General features: G+C 43.3%; 1 protein-coding gene across 6 annotated transcripts in view; it reads right to left on the minus strand.

Moving 5' to 3' along the window:
* Positions 1–17,437, minus strand: part of FNDC3B (fibronectin type III domain containing 3B) — a 339,887-nt gene that overhangs the window by 42,007 nt on the left and 280,443 nt on the right. For all 6 annotated transcript variants that reach the window (XM_034662802.1, XM_034662824.1, XM_011227894.3 and 3 more), the window contains 8 exons: positions 16,336–16,422; positions 14,923–15,061; positions 12,454–12,525; positions 10,030–10,148; positions 7,671–7,776; positions 6,628–6,800; positions 4,017–4,130; positions 3,543–3,692 (listed from right to left, as the gene is read on the minus strand). In XM_034662802.1, the coding sequence (XP_034518693.1) occupies positions 3,543–3,692; positions 4,017–4,130; positions 6,628–6,800; positions 7,671–7,776; positions 10,030–10,148; positions 12,454–12,525; positions 14,923–15,061; positions 16,336–16,422 (960 nt within the window). The remainder of the gene's footprint in view (positions 1–3,542; positions 3,693–4,016; positions 4,131–6,627; positions 6,801–7,670; positions 7,777–10,029; positions 10,149–12,453; positions 12,526–14,922; positions 15,062–16,335; positions 16,423–17,437) is intronic.

A 17,437-nucleotide genomic window follows, 5' to 3' on the forward strand; every position in this document is an offset into this window, starting at 1 on the left:
GTACACAATTTACTTCTAGAAATATGCATAGAAATAAATCTCAGGAATGTTCACTTTAACAACCGCTTTTCCAAAAAGTGCCAATGACAACTTTTCTGTTAATAAAGCAGAAGATAATATCACCGTCGTCACCTTTTATGAAAAATAATTTTAAAATAACACTTTGTATTTGTATAGCTTACTTCAGATTATATGCTGTTTTGTGACATCCTCCCAATAACTGTCTTGGGTAGACAGTAAATGGCAAGTACTCTTCTAGAGTTTTCCACATGAATGATAAACTCCTTTCTGAAGTCAATTCTCAGCCCTTTCTGATTTTACCTGGGAGCAACAGCTGAGACGTTCATTATTCACTGCTCTACAAAATACTTATTCACTTGGTTTCCAGGGCCATAGTCTTGTTTCTACTTACCTGCTGCTGCTTCTCAATCACCTTTACCCATTGCTACTTATCACCTGGATCTCTCAACACTGGAGGCCACTAGGGCTCAGGCCTTGGACACCTCTTCTTTTTTTTTAAATTTTTTAAATTTTTAAATTTTTATTTATTTTTTTTTCAGATTTATTCATTTTTTGACAGAGAGAGAGAGAGAGCCAGCGAGAGAGGGAACACAAGCAGGGGGAGTGGGAGAGGAAGAAGCAGGCTCCTAGCAGAGGAGCCTGATGTGGGGCTCGATCCCGGAATGCCAGGATCACGCCCTGAGCCGAAGGCAGATGCTTAATGACTGCGCCACCCAGGTGCCCCTCCTTTTTTTGTTTTTAAATCTCCGTTCTAACTCCTCGAAATCTCATCTTGTCTTGGGGGTAAATGCCATTTATATCATATCTCAGGGATAAATGTCATATTATATCCTAATGCTATTTATATCCCACTCCCAAATTTACTTGCGTAGCTCAGACCATTGTCTTGAATGCCAGCCCAGTATATCTAACTGCCTTTTGGATATCTCCACTTGAACGTCAAATAGGCATCTCCAACTCAACTGTCCACACAGTTCCCTCATCTCTACCCCATCCAAAAACCCCCACTGTACCTGCTATAGTCCGTCTCATCCTTCAGGTTGTTCAGGTCATATCCCTGAGACACCACTGGACATCTTTCTTCCTCGCATACCCCAATCCAGGCCACCAGCACATCCTGCACCAAGCCTGGTCCAATACATTCAACTCTCATCTGACTCCGGTAATGACCTTCTAACTGGTATGTGGGTGTCAGCCCTTGCCTGATATTCTGTATTCACAGCAAGCACAGTGATACTGCTCATATCCCTTCCATGGCCTCCCACCATATTCAGAATAAACTTCAAAGTCCTCACAAAGCGTGCAAGACCCTATCTGATCTGCTCACCACCCCCCCCCAAACCCACTGGCACTCTGACTTCAACACCTACTCCTGTCCCCCTCACTTGCTCTGCTCCAGCCACACTGGCTTCCTTGCTGTTTCACAAGGACATCAAGTCTGCTCCTGTCTCAGGGCCTTTGCAATTTGCTGCCCTTCTGTTCAGGAAGCTTTTTCCCTAGACATCTGCACAGCTCACTCAATCATCTGTAGGCCTTCTCTCAAGCCCTCTCGCCGTATTTAAATTTGTAGTCACCCCACCCCACCCCCACCCACTGTGATCCTCATTTCCTATTTCCCTTCTCTCTTTTTCATCATAGCATTTATCACCACCGTAGGGTGTATTTCATTTCATTATTTCCTGATGAGAATGCAAGTTCCACAAGGGCAAAGCTGTCTGTCTCACTCACTGCTGTAGCCCCAGCAACTAGAACAGTACCTGATACAGAGTATGTGCTCAGTGAATGTCAGTAAACAGGGACTTTCTTCCTTACAAAAACATTCAGCAGACTCCTTACAAAAGTGAATGTACTCTAAAATCTAGCTCTCATTTAATTCATAGGAGAGTTTATGAGGACGTATTACAAAACTAAATGAAAGTGAGCTCAAATACTTATTTTAATGTTTTATTTTTTAAAGATTATTTATTTATTTGAGAGAGTGAGAGAAAGAGAGAGCATGAGCTGGGGGAGGGACAGAGGGAAAGGGAGATGCAGAGCTCTATCCCAGGACCCGGGGATCATGACCTGAGCTGAAGACAAAGGCTAAACTGACTGAGCCATCCAGGTGCCCCATAACACTTATGTATGATTGGTAACTTCAAAGAAGTTCAGAGCACTCATTTGCTAAGAAATCACTTTTGAAACTCTACTGTAATATTTGTCATATCTAATCCTATTTCATGACAATACTTCAACTCTTTTCGGTAAAATTCTGAAACTCGAAAGGCCTAGTGAAGTTCTTCCCTGTGGTGGCAGACAGTTCTTTATTTATATCCTGCCTTGTTCCAAAAACAGGAGTGTAGCACATATTTTGTAACCTTTTCCCAATGACTCAGCACTGCTATTATAAAGATCAGATAATGTGCTGTGACCCTGACTCATTGACAAAGAGTTAATTACGTCCCAGGTGCTCCATTCAACAAGGAAGGAAGGCATATAACAAAAGAGTTTAATCAGGATGTTTATGATAAAGCAGGCTTCAGAATTCAACAGAGAAGCCTCAGTTGATCTGGAAAATTAATTTACGAAGGGAATCTTTTCTCCAAAGAGGTCAGAGACACTGGTATGTTGATGGACTTGTAATAAGCAATTTGATTCGTCACTTAAATCGGGTGGAAACCTAAATCTGGAATCTTTGCTTCTTAATCTATTTAAGTCTAACATGTGTGAAGACAGACTTCTCCAAGGCCAGGACCACATCTGACTAACCTTTGTATCTCTCCTCTCAATCATCCTGATCGCCCTTTGATTCTGGCACAAAGTTGTGCTCAAAAAATGTTATTAAACAAACGGAAAGAAATGGACAAAGAACCCTGTTTTCTTAGGACAGTAAGGCTTTACAAAGGGGGTAAAAATAACTTATCTGAGTCAATAAAGTACAAGTAATCTCATGATTACTGTCACTTCTAGGGGTTAGGCTAGGAGCCAACTGTTCTTGATGTTATTCCATCTGGACTCCCCAGTCAAAGCTTACGGCTAACCAGCCTTGTTAACGGTCATGAGAAGTGGGAGGTAGAGGCTGCAATCGAATGCCGACTAGTCCACATCACTCTAATGTTCACTGCTGGCTCCATTTAACCCCTCCATACACATCTTCTGTCTTTTGCCAGTTTTAAGCATCTCTCCCACTGACATGTGCATGTCAGGAGAATTCAGACAGAAGGAATCTTCCCTAAGGAGCTGTGACACCTTTCCCTCGGACTCAGTCATTTATTCAGTGAATTCACAGGCAAGAGTGCAGGATAATGAGAAATAGAGTGGTGTCGACTTGGTTTTTGCTCTTATGTTGCAGGACCTCCTAGAGAAGGAGCTATGAATTATAAGACACCAAAACAATTAAATTTATTTTATTTAAGAGGAGTCTTTTTTTTTTCCATATCATCCCTCTTGATAGCCTCCATCACAGGCCTTTGAGTAAGTTCCCCAGAGTCTCTCTCGGAACAGCAGTGTCTATGAGTAACACCTGAGTACTGCCCACCTACCTGGAGTCTACAGCAATACTGTGCTGCGGGCAACAGATCCCTTATCTCAAAGCCGGTGTCCGTCCCATGATAAATGAGCTCCAGGGATTGTTCATCCTCGCCCCATTCCAACCTGTACTCTGAGATGTCGGCACCAGAGCTCTCAGGACTCTGGAAAGCAGAAATTCAAGTTAATTTCATTGAGAAGATGATCCTATGATGTTGGTGTTCCACGAACTAAACTGGGGAAAACAGCAACATGCCCCTGGATATTTCAAATACAGAAGACAGACGTGAAAGAGATACTCAATTTCCTTTCAATTCTGACAAGTGACAGAATCTGCACAACTCTAAATGATACAAGCAAATGGCAAGGGAGATTAATGTGTAACAATCACTTACCTGTGAGTTTTAGCCTTGTAGGTTTCTCGTAACTTGCATTTGGTGGCAAAGTAGAAGAAACAGAAATCGATGCAGAACACGTGCCTGACTTACCTCCCAACTCACTAGGACACATCCATCAGGTGTAAAAGAAATACAAGGTGCTTTGCACTGTCCAGGAGGCCCGGCAGCAGTGGTAATCTCTGAGACATCAGAATAGGGGCCATACTGAAAGAGAACACACACACGTGTGTGCGCATATGTAAGGGCCAGGTTAACGCCATCATCAGTACAACTGATTAAAAAATATTTCCGAATGGTTTTCACTTTCAGTTGAATGTGTATAAGGTTTTTTCCTACATACATTGCCTGAGTGGTAAATGTCTTTTTTTTTTAATTTTTTTTTAAAGATTTTATTTATTTATTCGACAGAGATAGAGACAGCCAGCGAAAGAGGGAACACAAGCAGGGGGAGTGGGAGAGGAAGAAGCAGGCTCCTAGCGGAAGAGCCTGATGTGGGGCTCGATCCCATAATGCCGGGATTACGCCCTGAGCCGAAGGCAGACGCCCAACTGCTGTGCCACCCAGGCGCCCCCTGAGTGGTAAATGTCTTATATATGTATAGTCTTTTTATTCCAAAGGATCACAAAGATGGTTCACCATTTTTCCTTTACTGTGACATCAGAAACAAAAACATGATGATTTTTGAAACACGGCTTTCTGTTTTAACATTTCTCATAGGACATCAAAGAAAACGAAGTCAGATGTACACCACAGTTTAATTTTCAACACACAAAAATCTAGTTGAAATTGGTGGTTATCAAATTCTAAGTATTTCTTCTAGTTGTTGGTATTTTCCATTTTGAAAATGAATGCTCCTGTTAACATGGTCTCAGCATGACCCCACCATCTCAACTATCTGGAAGTTTTATACTGCACTGCTCTTTTCTTTATACGGCCTTCGGTGATCACACTACTCAGAGCCAACTGCCATTATTTCGAGAGAACCATAATCACCCCATTTAATAGTGGAATTTGTGATTCCACAAAGAGCTTGGGCAAAGAATAAAAATAAAATAATTTCCAGGCTAATGAAGTATATGACTATGCTTTTCCAAAATGGGAAAAGAAGATTAAAAAAACCCCAACAACCAAAAAACCACTCAAATTTTCCAAGATAACTTGCAAATATGCTGGGCGGGGGGTGGATGGGAGAGAGGCTCTCTGGAACAGACCTCAGAACTGACTACAGTCAGATGTGTGGTTCACTTTCAATAGGACAGGAATAAACTGAGGCTGATGACAATTTTTTTTTAGATGATAAATGAGTGAAAGGAGGCAGAAAGTAAAACTCAGAGCCACAGAGCTGCACATTTATCTTTGTTATGGTGGAGATGCCCTGAACAACGGACTGGAAAATGGGCAAAAAAAACAGTACAACAGTTTCCGCAGCACCTGTGGTCATCACCTTCCATGCTCTTTTTAATTCTAAAAGTTCAGGTGCATAAGTGTTCTTATCTTCTCATCAAAACTTTATTGTTTAGTTTTATGCTAATTTTTTAAAAAATTTCAATAGTTGTGCTGTGCCTGAAATTCCTTCCCAACTGGGAATTAGAAGGAATTCAGCTCCTGCTAAAGGCTTGAGATCCGACTTTAGACCAAATGTTTTCACTGTGAGCGTGGCTCGCAGGAAATGGACTGGAGACCAACGTGTTCCCATCTGCCAGGCTCGCGCAAGACTACTGTGAATGAGAAAAAGTCACCGCCAACCTTATGCCGCTGTTGGCTGTGCTCTCTTATTTTTAAACATTCCATCAATTAATTCCATCTATTTATTTGTATGGACTCGACTGAACAAATCACGAGTAAGCCTGGGGGTCTGTGGCAGCAGTCCGTACCAGAAAGCCCGACAGTATCTGGTTACCTTGTTCTTATTGTGAATCTCCCCCCAACCCACTCTGCAATTTAAAATTTGGGTGTAATACAGACATAAACTTTCGGTCTCAGGCCACCTAGCACCGCCCAGAGCAGCAGCAGAAGGCAGGGCCGAGAAGAGTTCTCCAGTCTTCACTTGAAGCAAAGAGAACAAGAAGCTGACCTCCCTGCCCTCTACCCGACTCCAGTTCTAAAAACTGACCTAAGATACTGCTGGGTCATTTCAACAATACAGTAAAGGAGTTACTATGTAGTCCTGATTTCCCATAACTGATTAATATAGTCAATGAGCAAGTAGGAAATTATTTTTACAACAACCAAAAGCATCAAAAGGGTGATGTTCTTATTAACCTTGAGGCGTCCCCCTTGAACTCTTTCTTAACAGAATGATATGAGGGGGCACCTGGCTGGCTCAGTCGGTGAAGCGTCTGCCTTCGGCTCAGGCCATGAACCCAGAGTCCTGGGATCGAGCCCCACATCAGGCTCCCTGCTCAGTGGGGAGTCTGCTTCTCCCTCTCTCTCTGCCCCTCCCCCTCCCCTTGCCTGTGCTCGCTCTCTCAAATAAACAAAATCTTTAAAAGAAAAAAAAAGAATGATATGAGGACAAAACAAAATTAGCAATGCTGGGTCAATAGGAAATCACAGCAATGCACCACTTCAGAGAAGAGACTTTACATACACTTCCTTAATGGTTGCCAAGGCAGGATCGGTACCGCTGAGGAATTTCAGGACGGTGGGTTTGGAAGTCAGAACGCTGTACTTGGATTGCACCGTACAAGCTTGTACTCACCCCTCCGTCATTCAGAGCCCTCACCCGGAAACGATACATGGTTCCGGGCAGCAGGTTGCCAACGGTGCACTCGAGCTCTGGCCCATGGTACACCTCCGAAGCCACGTCCGCGGGTTCCGTCATCTCCACGCTGTACTCCGACACTTCGCAGCCACTTTCCGAGGCAGGAACATCTGGAATGGAGAATGTTTTTCACCTTAACATTTCTGTGCTTCCAGCTGACCCCATCACACCTGGCTTCCCACCAGGTTTGCAAAACATCATGCGGGTGGCTGGTCCTCTGTACCTTTCTTGCAGAAGAGCCCCCCCATCCCGCAAAAGAAAAGAGATACGGAAGAGTTTCTGGATATTATCTGTACTTTCCAAATAATACATTTAAGTACATTTAATTACATTAATAAAATAATTTGAAAACCACAGAACCATCAGGCAAATGTCTTTACACTCTAAGGAAAGGAAGCTATGGAAGAAGAAAATCTTCTCTTTAACTTAAAACCAAAGGTCTCATTAAATCAAGATGAAATATTATGTTGTAGACATATAAGTTGTGGGGAAAAAGCAGTCAGAGTTCTGCAGGTTTATATTGGCAATTCTACATGCCGTAAACTGCTGACACAACAGGAAATGCTCAGACAGCGTGACTCAACATCACAAAGCGCCAGGACCCGCCGGACAAAAGAATGAGACGTTACCTTACGAACCACCGCTTGCTTTCACCTCTACATCGAGCACAACTTTGCTTTTATGAATAAAGTTGCAACATTCCTGAACAAGACTGGCCGCTCTGCAAGATCTTCTGGGAAAGTGCCCCCTGAAGGACAGAGGACCCCCCCCAAGCACGTGCGGCACCTCCGGGCATAAAGGATGAGCAACAGAGCACAGGCGAACACAAACCCAGGCCAACGCACGTTCAACAGAAAATAGACACTTTCAACCAAAAACACTATGGTTTTTAGGAGACTGCCGACTTAATAACAAAGCATGAAATCTTAAATTTAATCTCCGATTGTCCCAACTGTCAATGTCAAGATTTGTTCACTCACCCCACTCTAAGTGGACTTCTTTGTGCTTCGGTCGACCCAAGACCCTCGGGGGTCGACACTGACCGGGTGCAATGCTTAGTGTGCGAGCAGGGAGACTTTCGGAACACTGCAGGAGAAACAGCGGAGAGAACCATCTCTTAGAGTTCACTAGACCTCCACACGCTGGACAATTTCTAACCTACAACTGAACATGCTACCAAAAGGGGGTTACGTGTTGAATGTGTATCACATAATTTTTTTTCTCAAAAAATCTTTAGTTCAATTGAGGAAATAAATTCATTTCATAAGACTTGAAAAGGTGAGGAAATAATTCAAGACATTAAAGTACACTGAGGACAAGGATTCCCATCCTTCTCCCCGCCCCCCCCCCGCCCCATCTAAGAGCTACAGATTTGCAAAGCTGGATCTTGTCAGGGGGATGGGTAAAGCAAATAGAAAACTTAAACAACATCGCACAAGGTGATGGATCACCATATTGAAGAGGAGGAAAAGGGAAGAAGACAAGAGGTGGGGGAAACAGAATTCTTGGATGTGAGTGTCCAGGATGAGTGGGTGGTGGTGAAACGATGGTTCGAGGAGCGAGAGTGGAGAGTGTCTACATGGGCAGGCCGGTCGAGTTCTCTTACCCCTCATCCCACCTTCTCCTGCGCTATGGTTCGACTTTTGCTTCAACCTCCTCTTTGATTTTGCCGAAGCCTGAGCTCGGATTTTGACACCACGCCCTACTTGTGTACGCGTAATTTTTAGGCAACAAGATCTTCTCTCGTGTGCGTGCACGTGCATGTAAGTGTGACTATATACTGCACATGGCACTGGTAAAAATGATTATTTCTGAAGTCAGATTCACAGACACGGGTTGTCTATTCTAAGCACACAATTTCTTTCCCTTAAACCAAAATTAGATCCTTCATGAGGACAGAAGAGAACACAAAACAACAGCTGGAGGAAATCTGTAAATGGCGCCATAAATGGCTAACCATCCACATGCAGGACAGAAAAGCAAATAAATTCAGTATTAATCAACCGAGTCTGATGTTAACCAGCAGGTTCTGTGAGCGCTAAAATAAGCTAGCCTTCTTTTTGGAGAATCTGGTTGTGTAAGGCTGGTGATGTGGAAGGTGACTGTCTTTCTGAGACAGGAGAAAACAGGGTGGGGAGGGGGCGTGCCGCTCAACCAAACTCCTCCTTCCTGCGAAGCAACGTGCAGAGACGGGCTCCGTACAGTCAGACAGCAGGGGCCCTGGGCCACGCCTCACACGGGAGGTGCCAGCTGACAACCCAGCCCGTGGCTCTGACGTGGGTATACCCCACCCTGGGAAGCATTCCAGAGAGCTCTGGCACTGGAGAATGGTCTCACTGGATCCTCTTTTCACACAGTCTCCCTATATGGGTAGTCTAGATATCACAGTACTGCCATCCTTGCGGGGGAGAAAGAAAAGAAACACAAGACAACACTGGAGGTATGCTGACTGCCAACTGCAAAGCTAGGCGCCCTAATGGCAGGCGTTCTTGTGAAAAATAAACCCAGCACAGGGCCCTAAACCACCATCTCTCAGTCTCTCTCTCAGAATGGTTTCAAACCACAGTGTTAAATATCCCTACAAAGAAAATGGCTTTTTACTATCTTGCCTTTCACTCACTCTCCGAATGTAAGTTAAAGTCATTTAGACAACAATTATCTGATTTCTAGGGCACTCCCTGTGTATTTATGGGGTTATTTTGAGCATGATGAGAACACAGTGTGGTTGAAAGCAAGGTTCTTAACATTTATTAAACTGGCTGGTCTAAGGTCAAATAAAAAGCAGACAATAAGGAATACACTGCTGCCTACAGTTGTGTAAGTTGGGCACTGCACAACCGCAAAGGTATCATTCATCTCTGTCATCCTAGATTTATATGGTTTTTGTAATAATTTTCCAGCAGATGGCAGTAAAGTACCTTGGGGAAGGTGTATCTCACGCTCACAAAATTGTCAGAGCTGTACAAGAGGGCGTCTCTTTGAGACTCTAAATTCTATTTTTGTACCATTGCAATAACGGACGTTCCTCTTTGTTAACTAATATGAATGTCAGGCAACGTGCAATCTTCAGTTGTCACATGGGATCACGCCAAAGTCTAAGAAATAACTCAGCGACAAATGTACCAGACTATACCACAACTCAGCTGAGAATCGTCTGGGCCTATCTTTTTTGTCCTCTAAAGCACAATTTAAGAAACTCTAGTTTTCGTTTCCTGATGTGACACCGTGGCGAGCTGCATGACCGCAGTATATTTTAAAATAGTAATTTTATTCCGACGGTCCGGATGGGTTGTCTGAATTTGAGCCAAGAAGTTACCTTTACACCGAAACAAGACCAACCTGACTGTGCCCACCAGTACTGATGCAGCACGCTCGCAGCTTGTACAGAGTGCCCGGCTTCAAGTGGGTGAAAGTGTATTCCGTGGCCGACCCACTGTACGCCACCTCCCACTGGCTCGCTGGAAGACAAGATGCAGGCGGAGTTTACAACTTCTGTAAAAATGCCATCGGGTCGACCCTTATTGTGGGGGAAAAGCTCCAACGGTTTCCATGAGAACCGGCATCTCCTATTCTTTCCTTCTTTCTTTTTTTTAAAAATAGCCAAGGGCCCTCTGTCCATTTCCTTCACAAAGTTAAATATTTAAAATCACATGGAGTCATTTTTAATACTTAGTACTGCAGGCTAGACTACTTAATACCACCATTATTACATCTGCTGACTATGAGGTCTGGATGCTGGAAACACACAGAATCTGTAGTGGGCATGGGGAGGGGGTGGGCCACAAGTGGTGACAGAGGGCAACGTCAAGCGAGCGGCGAACCAGTCATGGGGGAGGAGGCCTCAGGGGCGGCCGGGCGTGGGGAAGGCCGCTGGGCAGTCTGGAACATGCCGCAGAGCCTGCTCTCATCTGTCCGGCGGTCATGGTAAGTGAAATCCTCCGTTACAGACGGGAGGCCTTTGGGGCCAAGCCTGCTGGTCTCCATGGAGCTCACGTGAAAGACAGAAGTGCCCAGGAGAGTGACAACTTAAAGATGAAGCACTCGGTGTGCCCTCGTTATCTGCCCACTTCTGGGGGTTAAAGAAAGCAAGCGGGGCCGCGGGACGGACCTGGTGCCTGCTGAGGCTGGGGCCACCAGCAAGAAAGCGTCAGGGGCTGCCGGGTGCCCGCCTCACACGTCGGAGCGGCTGCATGTGCTCCGTCCTCTGTGTCGCTCTCCCCCGTGGCTAGGCTGCCGGGGGACTGTTTCACAGAAGCCTTTTCTCTGTGAGGTTGTTTGAGGGAAAATAGTCTTATCCTATCCCACCTGATGCTTGTAAGGACAAATTTTTTTTTTTTTAAAGATTTTTTATTTATTTATAAGACAGAGATAGAGACAGCCAGCGAGAGAGAGGGAACACAAGCAGGGGGAGTGGGAGAGGAAGAAGCAGGCTCATAGCAGAGGAGCCTGACGTGGGGCTCGATCCCATAACGCCGGGATCACGCCCTGAGCCGAAGGCAGACGCTTAACCGCTCTGCCACCCAGGCGCCCCTGTAAGGACAAATTTACCACAAAGTCACGGCACCAGGGCCAAGGGCGGGGGTATCAGGAAGCCTCACTCTGACACTGCCGGTTGAAAACCTGAGATGGGCAAATGGGAGCAAGGACAGCGGGAAAGATGCAATCAAGTGCTCACTTACTGTGCTGGCAGAACTGTCCACTTTAAGTAGAGAATGGTGTCTACTTTTGATTTGATATCAGTGGTCAAGAGAGCCACGAAAATGCAAAATCTACTCAGGTTTTCACAAGGAGCCACTGCATGCCCCTGACTTCTCTCCTGGGGAGTTTTTCTAATGTAAAGAACTACATCAAATTTTTAGCCCAGATATGATTCATGTCTATCAGAACAGCTGTGCCCATCTCAAAGCATTCTCCTGTTTTTAGTTTGAAAGAGAAGCTGATTGACATGAAAACCAAAGTACTCCAGGTGGTTGCTGAGGTACAGAATAAAAGACAAGCACGCACCTGCACAGCCTGTTTGTTGAAGTCCCTATTAACGCTTTTTTTTTTTGCCACTTGCCATAAATCACTTTTTTTTAAATGAGTGGTTAAAGGGATTATCAGAGTGATGAGATATGTCATTTTTAAAGTTCTGATGACTATACTTTTTTCTGTTAAAGTCTAATGACTTTTACTAGAAAAAGATCTTAAGAATTTTTTAGAAGGCACTACCGAAGGAATTCGATCTTGAACGCTGTACTGCTGTAATCCACACAGTGTGACAGGTGATGAATAACCTGGCTCATGTCACGAAGATGGAAAGACATTTGCTAAACTTGATATGCAAGCGTGACACTGTCACTAGCTCACAGCAACACTATGTTTTGTCTGCTGTCACTGTCCGTGAGAATTTGTAGATTATTGAACCCGTTTGCTGTCTCCACCTTATCCTTCCTGCTGATTGCTTCTGACACTCTTCTGCTTATAAGAATTTCCAGAGAAAGTGTGCCAAGAGAGGGGATGAAAATGTAATTATTCTATTAATTAGGACCACTGGTTTAAGGAAATGACATGGAAAATTTAAAAATAATAAAAATGTACTTTTTAAGCATACTCTGATCCCTGATGCTGTGTGTAAGAGAGAAAACTATAAACGCGTGATTAAGGTTTATTTGTCATAAGGGCGCTAGCATTGGAATTAATGGCGGCTCACTATACCCACTATGAGTACACAGATAACGGGGTGCTACTAGATTCGAGTAAAACGATTTCCGAACACTTCACCTTCAGAATTTCCATCAGTAATCTCCAGCAAGTACTTGAGTATTTCCGAACCACCACTGTCCTTTGGAGGATCTGGAAAGTAAGCAAATGCCTTATTAGTTATGAAAGGGCATTGCTTTTTCTCAGCAAATATCATCAGAACCCAGAAAGTCATGTCACATTATACTGCCTTAATTCTGCATTTAAGCAAAAGGTAAAATCATTACTCTATTAGTCTTGAAAAACAAAAGAAACAAAAACATTAAGAAACCCCAAATGTGCTCAAATTACTCAAAGTTCTAGAGCTAGAAATGTCATTTAGTGAAACATGAGCAAAATTCAAAATACGAATTGATTTTTCTAAGAGTTAATAAATCTACTTGAGAATTTTGAAGGCTGCTCTTTAATATTTAGTAATTTTTATATAAGATGAAATATGTATTTCTTTTATTATTATTTTATTCTGTACTTCACTTAAGTTACCAGTGACCAGATTCTTTTGAGATGGAGAGGGAAGGAAAGAAACGTACAAAACTTACTGATAAGATCAGTAAAACCTCAGAATGTAATAAATCTGTGCCATCACAGTTTGCTACTAAGCACACTGTATATCCCAAGTGAACCTGATATGCAGCCGAAGTCGTGGATCAGCAAGAACGTGCACCGAAGAGGTGGTGTGAGGAAGGGGTGCTGGCTTACTACCAGAGCCCTATAGACTTTGCATATTTACTACACTGCTAACTCTGTGCCTTCAAGAGTTTTCTTTTCTGAGCAGAAAAATACCTTGCATTATAATTTTGCAAGACTATGCAGAATTTACCTCTACTCTCACTCTGCCACTTTTTTTTTTTTTTTTTTTAAATTTTATTTGTTTGACAGAGAGAGACATAGCGAGAGAGGGAACACAAGCAGGGGGAGAGGGAGAGGGAGAAGCAGGCTTCCCGCTGAGCAGGGAGCTCCATGCAGGGCTTGATCCCAGGACCCTGGGGTCATGACCTGAGCCAAAGGCAGCCGCTTAACGACTGAGCCACCCAGGTGCCCCTCAGTTTGCCACTTCTATATTTTGGATATAGATTTAGGAACTTTTCTTCCCTTCCCTTCTTTCACTTGGTATTTCCATTAATGTATACACATTTCAGTAAAGAAGATACTTAAAACAACAGTAATGGAGTTAAATATTGTAGCAAATAGCTAATATAAGTAAACATTTAGTATTTACAGGACTTTCTAGGCTTTTCTGAGAAAAAAGCTTTACAATCCGGCAAAAAGCACACCTAGATTTTTACAGTTTCTCTTAATCATATCCATCTTCCAAGGAAATAGATATCCTAATAATTCTGCCTCAAAGTAACTTGATACAGTTTTTATGTCTCAATGGCTGATCCTCCAAGAACAATTAAATAATATTTTATTAAAAAAAATATTAATCTCTACACTCAAACTGGGGCTCGAACTCACGACCCCAAGATCAAGAGTCATGTGCTCTTCCCACTGAGCAGGGTGCCCCAACAGTTTAGTATTTTAAATCCCCTTTACATTACTTGGCTGCCAGGTAAAATCTTATTTTAAATTTCTCCTTTCATTTTTTGCCTTTCAGGTAGCTATGATGTCACATTAGTGATAATTATATATATCATAATAGTTTTACATATAATTGCAAATGTTTATTAACATTCTAATGGCATTTGTTTCTTTTTCTTTTAAGTTTTATTTATTTATTTGAGAGAAAGAGAGCGTGCACACAAGTGCATGTGGGGGAGGGGCAGAGGACGAGGGAGAGAGAAACTCTAGCAGTTTCCGAGCTGTGCACAGGGACCCAATGCTGGGCTCCATATCTCACGACCCTGCGATCACAACCTGAGCCGAAACCAAGAGTGGGAGGCTTAACCAACTGTGCCACCCAGGCGCCCCTCTAATGGCCTTCATTTCATTGAAATAATCCACGGTGCAGAGGTGAGCCACACTATCTTTCCACTCAATACCCCCCAAGCACACATGATAACTTCAACGTGAAAAATTCCTAAAGTTCAAGACTTCTGGTTACATACAAGCAACAAAAAAAACTAAAGTCTTCCTAGTTCTTTTTAACTTGAACATTCTGTACGTCAAAATTTACTTATGATGACATACCCAAAGTTTGAAATGTATTTTCAGTATTAATTTTATAAATCAATTATTTACATTAAATATCACTACCATTTGGTAAGGGCAAGCTATTGAAGAATGAATATATACTCAGAGATTACTACATTCAAATCAGTAACACATAATAGTACAGGAGGAAAAATACAGGAAAAAATCATAAAGTAAGTAAAATGCTCTTAAAATTGTCCATTTTACCAGTTGTGGAATTTTCTGGATGTTTCTCATACATATATTCCAAATCTGTAAAGCTCCCACAAATTATACCTTTTATTTATCTTGGTTTGTCACTACTGAAGTTAATCAGTTTTTAAAAATCTGTAAAAAATAAGCAACAGCAAAACATACCCCATTTGACACTAAAGCCATGAGATGTAACTGGTCCTTTAATGAGGGGTCTTGTGGGAGGCCCAGGCCGGTCAGGACTTGTCGTACACACAAGAACTTCACTTGGACAACTCTTCCCTTCCACATTAGAAGCAGTCAGCTGTAATACAACCAAAAAAATATTAACATGCTTTAGATATCAGTTATTAAAGAAATGGGAACTTTTTAAAAAAAAACTTTTTTTTAACTTATTTGAGAGAGAGCACGTGAGAGAGAATGTACAGAGAGAGGGGGAGGGACAAGTCGACTCCCGCCGAGCAGGGAGCCCAAAGTGGAGCTGGAGCCTTGGACCCCGAGATCGTGACCTGAGCTGAAGGTGGACGCTTAATGGAATGAACCACCCGGGAGCCCCCAAATGGGAACTTTTTAACGTGGCAAGATCACGGAATCTGTACACACACAGACACAGACACACAACATGCATTTCCTCTCTCTCAATCTCAAACAACAGACTTATTTACAAGTGTTTCCTTTATGAGGTACTTATTTTCTGTAGAGTTAGCTATGAACAATGAAGAATAAAACAATAAAGGTGGATTTTAGTGAAATACATTTTTACCCTTTCAAGAAGACATAAAACAAAACCAGTATGTTATCTCCTGGTTCTTACTGCTTTGTGGAAGGAAAACAGGGGAGGGGAAAACAGGTAAAAATATCCTTATTTATTTAAGAGGAGGGCAATGCCACCTTGTGGAGAAACGCTAGCAGTGTCCCTATGTTCTCAGAGCCCACTCCAAATAACAAGCCTTTGGTAAAAATCCGAAACTATCATCTTCCTCCAACGGTCACACACTTCACTTGATGATCTGACAGCTGTTTACTGAATGACTAGTAAGTGTCAAACGCCATTTGGCCCCCGAATTAGAGAAGGAAGGGAAGACTCAGAAGAAGAACTCCTATCTCCAGAAGGGACAGAGTTACACCAGAACACACAGTGCTGAGCACCGACCAGCAGTGCTGCGGCACAGAAAGCCGCCCACCGCCCTTCCACTTGGACAGCTGCTGCGGAGCTCCGTTTTCCCTTACAAGGCAGAGGGAGAGTGGAAGGGCAATCGAATTAAACGTGGAAGGGCAAGGTGTGAAGTACAGGTGAGAGACAGGTGCACCGCGCATTCAGGGTGGGGGCTCCCGGCTGAGGGCGCCCGGCCACGCCATCATGCGATTTATTCCAGCACACGACAACAGTTTCCTCCCTCAAAACTGGGTTTTAAAGTTAAACTATGGTGTGCCTTTTATAAGTGTTACTTTAAAAATGTGAAATGCCCTGAATCTTAAAACTCTTTTAACCTATGGAGTCCATTTGAAATGGTAAATGGGTAAAACATGAAACAGCAGCTTTTTTAAGCAGTTCAGGTACCAAAATGACGGACTCACCCTGAATTTATACTGTGTGCTTCTTTTAAGATTTTTCACAGTACAGGTTAAGTCCTCTCCAGTGTATTTTGGGTGGAAAAGGTTATCCTGCAAAGGCAAAGCCAGAAAGAAACATTAGTATCATAAAATCTGGGCGTTATTAAATACCTCTATGTCTAGGATTTTTCTACTGCCTCTTTCCATCACCACCAGCGGCCAGAGGTCTGGCAGTGACTGCAAAAAAGAGTATCAGAGTCCACGGTGCTGTGGATACTGCTCGGGCTCGGAGTAAAAATTTAACTTTATCTCCTTGTAGTCTCTCCTGGGTCTGTGGAACCTTATTGTGAGGCTAATACTAATGCGAAGGAGAACAACGCTCTCCCCTTGAGAGAATATAAATCGGCTCTGGACTGGATGCCACCATATGCTTCCCTCACAGAGCAAACTTCTGGTTGCTCAGTAAGCACTTTAAACAAAGGATTACATCACCAAGCAGTGCTATGTGACAAAGCAGTATGTACTGTAAAAAAAAAAATGTATTATTTAACGTTATTCTGAGAAAAGCCTCTTCTTTTGAGGTCTTCCCCGTGAGGCCGCAATGTGCTATGTAATGAACTCTGGCTGAGGTTTGTGACCACACAGTGTCCTCTTCTGGCCAAGGAAGAAAGGGCAGTCTGGATGGGAAAGGCACGATCCTTTAAGAGGAGAAGCATCCCACTAAAAGCTGAAGGTACAGAAGTCTTCTCGATCAGGCATCGCTCCACCCACCCACCATTCATCACTGATTACTGAGCACCTTCTAGGCGCTCAGCACTGCCCAAGAACAGACCAAGCCCTGCCCACCGGAAACTTACATGCCAGGTGGAGACAGTGATTAAAACAAAGAAAGCCTATATATAAATAGGAAGCATGTCGCGTGGCGTTAAGTGCGATGACGAAGAAAATCAAGCTGGGTGAAAGGACTGGGCGGCGGATCTAGTGAGGCGCTCCTCTGTGGCTGTGCCGGGTAATAAGGCAGCTTTAAACTGAAACTAAATACAATGAAAAACTCAGTTCCTTGGGCCCGCAGCCACGTCTCAAGCGCTCAATCGTCACGTGCGACTAGGCGCTACCTTCACTGGAC

The sequence above is a fragment of the Ailuropoda melanoleuca genome, chromosome 1 (genome assembly GCF_002007445.2).
Source record: "Ailuropoda melanoleuca isolate Jingjing chromosome 1, ASM200744v2, whole genome shotgun sequence".
In the NCBI taxonomy this organism is placed as follows: domain Eukaryota; kingdom Metazoa; phylum Chordata; class Mammalia; order Carnivora; family Ursidae; genus Ailuropoda; species Ailuropoda melanoleuca.